Source organism: Gossypium arboreum, chromosome 9 (assembly GCF_025698485.1).
Source record: "Gossypium arboreum isolate Shixiya-1 chromosome 9, ASM2569848v2, whole genome shotgun sequence".
Classification (NCBI taxonomy): Eukaryota; Viridiplantae; Streptophyta; class Magnoliopsida; order Malvales; family Malvaceae; genus Gossypium; species Gossypium arboreum.
Window position 1 is genome coordinate 17,313,601 of NC_069078.1, and position 9,903 is coordinate 17,323,503.

The 9,903-nt window shown below is 28.9% G+C and overlaps 1 protein-coding gene across 1 annotated transcript; it reads right to left on the reverse strand.

Annotated features, from left to right (window-relative positions):
• Positions 1-616: 616 nt before the first annotated feature.
• LOC108455201 (receptor kinase-like protein Xa21) lies at positions 617-9,275 on the reverse strand. The gene is made up of 9 exons (XM_017753791.1): positions 8,867-9,275; positions 7,548-7,691; positions 3,784-4,706; positions 2,853-3,462; positions 2,532-2,753; positions 1,732-1,797; positions 1,310-1,620; positions 1,006-1,165; positions 617-765 (listed from the first exon to the last, which is right to left on the reverse strand). The coding sequence occupies exons 1-9, from the start codon at positions 9,273-9,275 to the stop codon at positions 617-619; spliced, it is 2,994 nt and encodes a 997-aa protein (XP_017609280.1).
• Positions 9,276-9,903: the final 628 nt, after the last annotated feature.

Consider the following 9,903-nt stretch of genomic DNA (forward strand, 5'->3'; position numbering starts at 1 on the left):
AAGAGCTTTAATTAACATTTCAACTTTCTTTTCAACCAGTGCTTTAAAGCTCTTAAAAGCTACAAATGCTTCAGATTTGTCATGCAGAAAGTAAACCCTACTCTTTCAACTGAAATAATCTATGAATGTTATAAAATAACGCTTACCTCCATTTGAAGTTGGATTCAGTGGTCTGCAAATGTCAGAGTGAACCAGTTTAATCTATTTTGAGGCTCTCTCGCTGTTTCTTTTGGAAAACTATCTCGAGGCATTTTTCCCACAACACAATCTTCATATACTCTTGAAGGAATGTTGAATGTAGGGAGACCATCAACCATCTTTTTTGTTGTAGTATTTGCAGTCCTCCAAAGTTCAAGTGCCCGAACCGGTAATGCCAAAGCCATGCTAAACTTGTTTCTTGTGTTGAAAAACAAGAATGGTCATGTTTAATATGTTGAATATGAAATTGTAAAAGCTTATTGGCCGTCATGGTGACTTTAGCAATTAACCCAAGATTGGCGTCTTAGATATTGCACACTCTATCCTTGATAATCACCTCATAGCCCTTTTCTTAGAGTTGACCCACGCTAAGTAAATTTTTCTTTAGGTTCGGAACATAGAAAACACCAGAAATGCTTTAGACAGATGAGAACTTTGTTTGGATCTTTACCTTTCCTCGTCCTTGGACAAAAACGAGAGAGTTGTCACCAAACTTTACTGTTGTTCTTAAAGTCTCATCGAGCTCAGAGAACGCTGATCGATCTCCACACATATGATTACTATAACCTGTATCAAGATACCATAAATTCTTTCAAGTCTCCTAATTCGAATCACACACCATTAATAGGGTAACTTCTTCCTCATCCTTTTCTTCTTCATCAGTTGCTGTTGCAAAGTTTACCTTTTCTCTGCCACGGTCTCTACCATTCCCTCTCTAATGTCCTCGACCTCAACCTCTGACATTGTTTCCATTCAAGTTGGTATAGCATTCACTACAGTAATGACCATACCTGTGGCATCAAAAACATTCAATCTGGGATTTGTCTATAGCTTTTGGCTTCCCATGAGGTATGCGATGATCCCAAAAATTTCTCCTCTCATCGCTGCTTCTTCCCCTCCATTTGTTTTTACCATGCCCAGAATCTTTGTGAATCGATAGTGCTTGCAGCGCTTGCTCCTCACTCTCCTATAAAATGAATTTTGACTCATGAATCATTAATCAGTTCCCTAACTCATCAATGGAAAGAGCATCGAGGTCTTTTGATTCCTTAATTGAGTAAACAATAAAATTATATCTCAGCATCAAGGATCGTAAAATTTTTTCAATGACAGCAACATCTCCAAGCTTTTCTCCATGAGTACGCATCCTATTTACGATTGTCATTATTTTTGAGAAATAATCTGAAATAGTCTCTCCTGGCTTCATGTGCAAATTCTCAAATTCCCCTCGTAACGTTTGAAGCAGTGCACGCTTTGCCCTTGCATTGCCTTGATACTTCTTTTTCATTGAGTCCCAAATATGTTTTGTTGTATCCTTGCAAAGAATCATTTCAAGGATTGAACGATCAATTGCTTGGAACAAATAATTTTTGGCCCTCAAATCTTTCAGCTTTTGTGCATCAATCTCCATCTTCTGTGCATCTGTGAAATTAGTTCCAGCTTTTAGCTCTTAGATTCCATCCTCAATGACAGACCAATATTCTTTTGACCTTAAGAAATTTTCCATCAACATGCTCTAATGGTCATAATGACCATCAAAGCGAGGAATAACAGGTTGAACAAATCTATCGGAATCACTCGGATGTTGCGACATCGTATCTGGAACACAACACAAAACACTCTAAACCTGGCTTTGATACCACAAATGACAAACTTCAAAGGAATACTGAACACAAGAGAGGAAGACAACCAAAATCAATTCACTGTTATTAACTTCAATAGTTATGCCTTTATATAGGCTTACAGAGAAAGTAAATCGTGGAAGTAAGATTCTCTACAAACAAACTAATGAAAACAGAATAATCCCATAAAGATTAAACAAACTTATTTGACTAACAGACTTGCTAAAAGATAGGAGCCAACAAACTGACTATAACATTTAATAAAAAAAAAATAGAAACGTGGTGTGATTAATTTTCCATCAAGGATATTGAAGCCAAATTAGTATATAAAGAACAATAATGCATGTCCTTTTATGGGGAATATATACACCAAATATGATCTTCATAATTTTTACTTTTATTAAAAAAACTAAAACTAAAAGCTGATTAAAAAGTGACAAAAGTACATTGATTGTGGAATCAAGATTGTTTATGGTAAGTAGCAGAAATCATTTAATCTGCAAGAAAATTATAAAATTTAAAGATACTTTAAAATAAATTTAAATTATAACTAGATACGACCATGTTTCTTACCGTATTAATTTTCCTCAATGTTGCTTAAAAAATTTCTTTTGATATTTTTAAGCTTTGAAACAACATTCTTCATGTCCATTCTATTTTCAGGTAGCTCAGCTGAACAGTTCAAAGCTAATTCCATAATTGATGATATACAATTTGCTTTAACAACAAAGTATTCATCTTCTTCTTGCACTATGCTGGAGTCCCCTACACCATTTATTCCATTAGATAATGACATTTTCACCCAATGCTTCATACTCATTTCTCCAACAAAAAATTCATTTGTAGGCTTTTTCCTTGTGAAAGTTTCCATTAACAAAATACCATAACTATAAACATCACATTTTACAGAAACAATTCCTGCCGATCCATATTCTGTATTTTAAACAAAGAATTGAATCATTAATCATTAATAATCAACAAAACGTTAAAACTAACTCTGGAATAAAGAAAAACTAGAAATTAAAACATCACCTGGTGCCATATAGCCAACAGTAGCAAGCGTCATTGTTTGCTTGATGGAATCTCCTTCTCCCAATAGTTTAGAAACTCCAAAATCTCCCACATGTCCAACCATGTCTTCATCCAATAAGACATTACTTGGTTTCAAGTCACAATGGATTATAGGAATAAGAAATCTAGAATAGAGATATTCTAATGCTAATGCAACATCAACCATTATGTTGATTCTTTGTAGGATATCCAAGGCATGATCGTCAGAATGTAACCATTTCTCAAGACTTCCATTAGGCATGAATTCTAGCACTAAGGCTTTGAAATCAATAGTGGAACAACAAGTAATGATTTTGACAAGATTGCGATGAAGGATTTCCGCCATCACTTCACATTCAACATCAAAGCTCTTAAATGCTCCTTCTATTTCCAAATTGAAAACTTTTATTGCGACTTCTGTTCCACATGAAAGCATTCCTTTGTATATAGAGCCAAAACTTCCTGAACCAAGCAAGTTTCTTTCATTAAATCCATCAGTCCCTTCCCACAACTGATAATAAGAAATTCTTCTCCATTGTCTAACATGTACTAAATCTTCAACAATTGTCAAACCTGTACTCTTGTTTTTCCTCTTTTTGTAGACAATTATGAAAGCCAGAACTATAATAATTGAACCAAATATTGGCAAAACATATTTCGTAACATGCAGAAGGGTCTTGTTGGGATGTCGATGACCATTTTTCTTTCAAGGTTGGACTTGCAATCTAGGTGAGCCACAAAGTGCATAATTTTTCATGAATGATTTGGCCATGAAGTTTACAAAACACCCTCCCTTTGGGATTTCTCCTTCTAGTCTATTAAAAGACACATCAAAGGAATTAAGGTATAAAAGTCTTTCCAAAGATTTGGGGATGACTCCAGATAAGTTGTTATTAGATAAATCCAACTTTACCAAACTAATCATGTCACCTAATGATTCAGGAATAGGACCTTGCAATCTATTATGAGAAAGAAGTAAAACCTGGAGGTAATGAAGGCTTCCAAATGTGGAAGGGATATCACTTGAGAGAAAATTTCTTGACAAATCTAAATGTGTAATTACTTCCAAATTTCCAATGTCAAGTGAAAGTGAACCACTAAAATAGTTTGATGACAAGTCTACTTCTAAAATATCTTTCAATCTCCAGAAACTCAAAGGTATTGATGAATGCAATTTGTTGGAGGAAAAATTTAGCTTTCTCAAAGCAATCAAATTACCCAAACCTACCGGTAAAGGTCCATCAAGCTCATTAGTAGCAAATGATAACTTGTATAATCCCTTTAAGCCACAAAGTTGGTGTGGGATAGAGCCTTGTAGCTTATTTCCAGAAAAGTCTAGAAGCTGGATATTTTTTAGCCTTCCTATTGTTGTAGGAATAGATCCACTCAACTCATTGACAGAAAGGTCTAAAGTTAAGGCATTGTTTAAACTACCAATTTCCATGGGAATGTTGCCTCTAATTTTACAAGCTGTGGCTTCAAACTGTAGAAGTGATATTGAGAGATTTGAGATAGAAGGTGGAAGAACACCCCCCAATGGGTTCAATGATAAGTCCAAATGTATCAGATACCTGCATTTTGTCAATGAATCCAGAAAGCTCCACCCATTAGATGAAGTTTTGGTGGTCAAATGATTGGACCTAAGTGTCAATCTCTCAAGGAATTGCAAATTGCCAAGTGCATTTGGAATAAGGCCAGAGAACGAGTTTCTTTGCAATTCTAGAATTTTGAGCTTAGTAATATTAGAGATTGAATCAAGAATATTTCCACTAAGATGATTGCCCCAAAGGAAAATTTTCTCCAGATTTCGAACCGAGGTAATGTATGGTAGTTCACCTGGAAAAGGAGAAACAAGTGTTTAAGCAATAAAGTACAAAAGAGGAAAAGGAAAAAGACTGAAGAAAGGAATAGAGACAGGAACATATTACAAATGACCTTCTTTGTTTGACACATGATTTTTTTTTTTTGCATTATATAGCAAAATGATTAAAATTTTGTTTTAATTCAAAATTAAATTTATATAATAATAGTCTAATTTTATTTTATCTTTGTGCTAGACTCAAATTTAAAATTTAATTTTTATACTTGAACTTTTGATATAGTTTTATAGCTTAATTTTGTACGATGTCATTGATTAGCTCAAATACTTTATTTTGATTAAAATGTTTATGTAATTTTTAAGAGTTGTTAACACTATTAAAACTATTTGTTAAATTCAAGTCTATTATACTTGTCACCTTTTTTGTTACATGGCTATTAAGTGAATATTTTTTAATTTTAAAATGTCAAATCCATCAATTTAACGAAAAATTTAATGATGTTAATAATTGAATTTAACTTTTAAATTTTAAAATAGAGATTAAATATCTAAAAATAAAAGTAAAAAACTACAAGAGTACAAAATCTTTAATTATATTTAAATATTTATTCTATAATTTAAATAAAAATAATTAATAATTAACCTAACTGCTGTAAAATCCAAACTAGTTTATGTTAAAATGCTTTCAATCTATGTAAGAATTTTATATTTTTAATCCACCTCTACTTTTTAATTATAAAAAGAAAATTAAAGAAAATCTATTGATGTAATTGTTCAAGAAAAGAACAAGAATTACATGAAAAAGAAATTTTATGAAGTGCCATTCTTTGAGAATAAATTAGGATTCACGTTAAAAGATTTTATTTTATTTTACACTTTAGAACATGCTTTTCAAATATAGATTGGTGTACTGATTTTCGGTTCTTAAAAGATTTATAAAAATAATTAAAATTATAAAATCAACTCAACTTCTTTAATTAATTTTTTTTTGGTTGAATTGATTTTTAAGAGTTAACTTAAAAGTCAATTTAACTTTTTGTCTAGACACCAGGTCAAGTCAATTATTTTGAGTGGTCGATTAAATCTAGTTCCACCAACTATAGTTTTGACAGAGAAAAGATTGTATCCTTTTTAATAGTTTAATATTACATCAATATTTTATTTGGAAAAAATTAAATCCAAATGAAAATCTTAAAAATCTTGATGTAATATTAAACTATTGGAAATGGATAATATATCTGTTTCACACAATCCTTTTCAATTTTGATAATATGTATTATATAAAAGACATAAAAAAAGGATGAATCTGTTTTAAACTCTTAGGTAACAAAATCTATCTATATAGTAAAAAGAATATATTTATTTCAAAATTATACATAAACTTTGGTTTAATATGCAATTGTATACATAAGCCTTAATTTGGTGCAATTATATACATGGAACTTTGATTATGGTTCAAATGTATGCATGAAACTTTAATTTTGATTCAATCATACACATTTAAATAAATAAATAATTCAATTTATTTTTATATTGGATAAATACAATTATTTCAGTATGTAATATATAAATATAAAATGATACTAATCAATAATTGTGTTAATAATTTAGAGAATTTGATCAAATTAAAATTTCATTTATAAAATTGCACAAAATTAAAATTTATGTATACAATTATATATTAAATTAAAATTTATGTATAATTTTAAGATGTATCTCTAAAAATAAAGTTGAAACTTGGAAAGCGTTTTTCTTATGTTTTCAACCAATTTTTTTCTTTTGGAAGACATAAAAGTTCAATTAAAAAGCATGCTATGTTACAAAAGAACTTTATTTTAAGGATTATATGAAAAGTATGTATATAAATTATGTATTTTTATTGTCGTATTCAAAGTTTTTTTAATTACTATTTTAGATATTAATTATTAACTTCAGTTAAAAAATAGTTGAATCAATCAAATTATGACATGTGATATTTTTAATTAAATAAAAATATTTAAAATTAAATAATATTTTAATTAAATAAATATATAGATGATGTGATATTAAATAGTTTAGACTAAATAAATATATTTATTTAATTAAATAAATAATCTCTAAAAACAAGTCAAAATTTAAAATAAAATTTTTATAAGATAATATAGTATTAAACTAAATAAAATAAAGTATAGTTAATTAAAAATATTCTCCCTTAAGTGATAAGTAACTTTTATTTACTTTCCATTTTCACACTTTTTTATAGAAAAATTCAGTTAAATTGTTTTATTTTGGATTATCAAATATTTGTAAGAAATTAATTAATTTAATTTTTTAACGGTTTATCAAACAAGGTCTTAGAAAAAAATAAGTTATTTGCTTAGCAGATAGTTTGCAAATTAAATAATTTTACATTTGGGATAAATTTCAAAACTATATATGAGTTTTGGTCTAATGTGCATTTTATACATGAACTTTGATTTTGTGCGTTTTATACATGAAATTTTAATTTGATCCAACCTCACAAGCTATTCACACAATTACCGATACATTCTTTTATATTTATTTATTGTATAAATAAATAATTATATTTATTTAATATAAAAATAAATTGGTGTATTTATTTAAATGTGTATAATTGAATCAAAATTAAAATTTTATGTATAATTTTATACATAATTACACCAAATCAAAGTTCATTTATCAAATTACACATTAAACCAAAATTTATATATATATATATATATATATATATTTAACAAATTTCTTAAATTATGTAGTATAATTAATTATTTTATAATCCTTAATTGAATTATTATTGATTTAAAACTAAAATAAAAACCTTCAAATATAGAAAGATGAAACATTAATCTTGAAATTACCAGATAGATTGTTGTCACCCAGAACAATTGTTTTCAAAGAAGAAAGGTTAAAGATGGAAGCTGGGATTGAACCATCAAGTCTCATATATTCTACGTGAAGATACTCCAACTTCTCAAGCTTTCCAATTTCCCATGGAATTTCACCTAAATATTAAAAAGCAACAATTTAGTATTATAATAAAGGTAACAGTTTTTCTAAATATTGCAGTAATAATTACAAAGCTATTAAATTGAGATCAAATTTCTAATTTAGTGGCAGATATGAATCTTGAAAGAATTACCTTTTTATAGATAGTAAAACGAATATAAATGATTCTAGAAAAAAAGAGAGTATAAATTGCAAAAGTGAAAGTAGGGTTGTGTTTGGTTGGAATTTGGTTGAGGTTTTTTGGATTTTTTTTTTTGAATTATTTGTGATAATGCGATTTGATCCTTTTAATGGGTTTTAGGTTTTGGATTTAATAGACTTTCTTTCTTTTCTTTTTTTTTTTAGTTTTAGAGGTTATTTGATAAAATTTCAAAGTTTTTCATAAATAATTCTAAATAAAAATAAAAATCCAAATTAATAATTCTTATAATTTTTGTGAAAAAAATTTTATATAGTATTTTAAGTTATTTTGTAATTCCAAATATAAAATATTTATTTTTATATCATAAAAATTAAATAAAAATAGAATTTCTAATTTTTAATTTTTGGACTAAAAATCATTCAAACGCCATGGTTTATTTTCATTTTAGCCCTAAGGAAAAAGAGTGAAAATAAAGGCTAAGAAATGACTTAGTTTAAAAGCTTGTTAATTTTGTCTTTGGATTATAATCCTTCCTTCTTTTATTGTTTTTCCTTTCAATTGATTAAATAACCATATTTAGTAATTAATATATTAAGGTTAGTATTTTGATTATATCTATTTTTTTTTACATAATGTCCAAAACTACCCATAATCACTCCTCAACCCATAAATAGGTTATGGAGGATAATGCACTTTAGGGAACTCGAACCTACATCTCTTATATTGATAATAATACCCCTACTAATCGAATTAAGACTCTATGTTTCAAGTCTATTGTATCAAACAAAAACAATCAAATCAGGATTTATCTTTGCTTTTATTTTGAATAATTAATTACAGATTAAATTTTAAGTTATTTTAATAGTTTAATTTAATATTAAATCTTTATACAGAATAATGAAATCACAGCTAGAGCGCTTGTTTAAAATTTGGATTGTTAATTTCCATGTTTACGAAAATTTTATTTTTATGAGAACAAAAATCAAAATTTATTTGGACTGAAGAAAATATGCAAGGAAAAAGCCTTACCTTCCAAATCATTTGCAAACAAGTATAGATCGGTAAGCGCTGTTAGATTCCCGATACTTGTTGGAATTCTACCATTGAATCTATTGGTGTCTAAGATTAACTGTCGAAGATTCTTGCACTCTCCAATACTTGTTGGAATTTGACCTGAAAACTCATTTTCATACAGGTAAAGTGCCTCAAGATTTAGAAGATGATGACATATTTTTTTTGGTAAACTACCAGATAGATTATTGTATGGTAGAGAAATCATCCGCAAGGCGGAAATATTATAAATGGCAGCAGGAATGGAACCAGAAAGTTGGTTTTTAGCCAGACGAAGTGTCCTCAGCTTCATAAGTTTACTCATCTCGTATGGAATGTTTCCATGAACGAGATTGTTCCTCAAGTCCAAGTTCTCCAAGTTGGACATTGTTAGAATTAAGTGACCCAAATTCTTATTTAAATAAAATATTATGGAAAATAAAATAAAAGTAAAATCCATATAGAACTAGACTTCTTTTATTTTATTTTAGAATAAGGTTTTTAAACCTTATTAAACTCCATCTATTTTATATTGATTAGGATAAGGTGTTTCAATCCTACTAGAATATGGCTTTGCAAGCCTATAAATAGACATAGTCTATTCCTCTTGTATTTGAGTAAAATTTTTCGACATAGTGAATTTTCTTCTCCTCTGCCTGTGGTTTTTTTCCGAAAGGGTTTCACGTAAAATTTATGTGTTCTTTATTTTTATTTATTTTATTCTATTTTATTTTTCACAAATTGGTATCGAGCTTAGGGTTATTCATCTCGATCACGGTAATGGCGTCTTTGAAGTATGAAATTCATTGTTGGATCGCAACACCGATTTGCGTTGTGGCAAATTAAGATGCAAGCGGTTCTTGCAGATGGATCTAGAGGATGCCCCGCTAGGATAGATAAGATGCCTTCGACATTAACGAGATGAAGAGAAGAAGCGTAAGGATCGAAGGCATTAACACAATTACATCGCATTTGTCCAACGAAATTTTGCGGGATGTGATGAAAGAGAAACCGCC

Bases quoted from the DNA above. Each gene is read 5' to 3' on its own strand.
- LOC108455201 (XM_017753791.1), bottom strand. From the start codon at position 9,275: ATGTCCAACTTGGAGAACTTGGACTTGAGGAACAATCTCGTTCATGGA. The intron at 7,692-8,866 runs GTAAGGCTTTTT...TTTAATATTTAG, and splicing joins GTTTGCAAATGATTTGGAAG to GTGAAATTCCATGGGAAATT. The intron at 4,707-7,547 runs GTAATTTCAAGA...CTCCTTTTCCAG, and splicing joins GGGTGACAACAATCTATCTG to GTGAACTACCATACATTACC.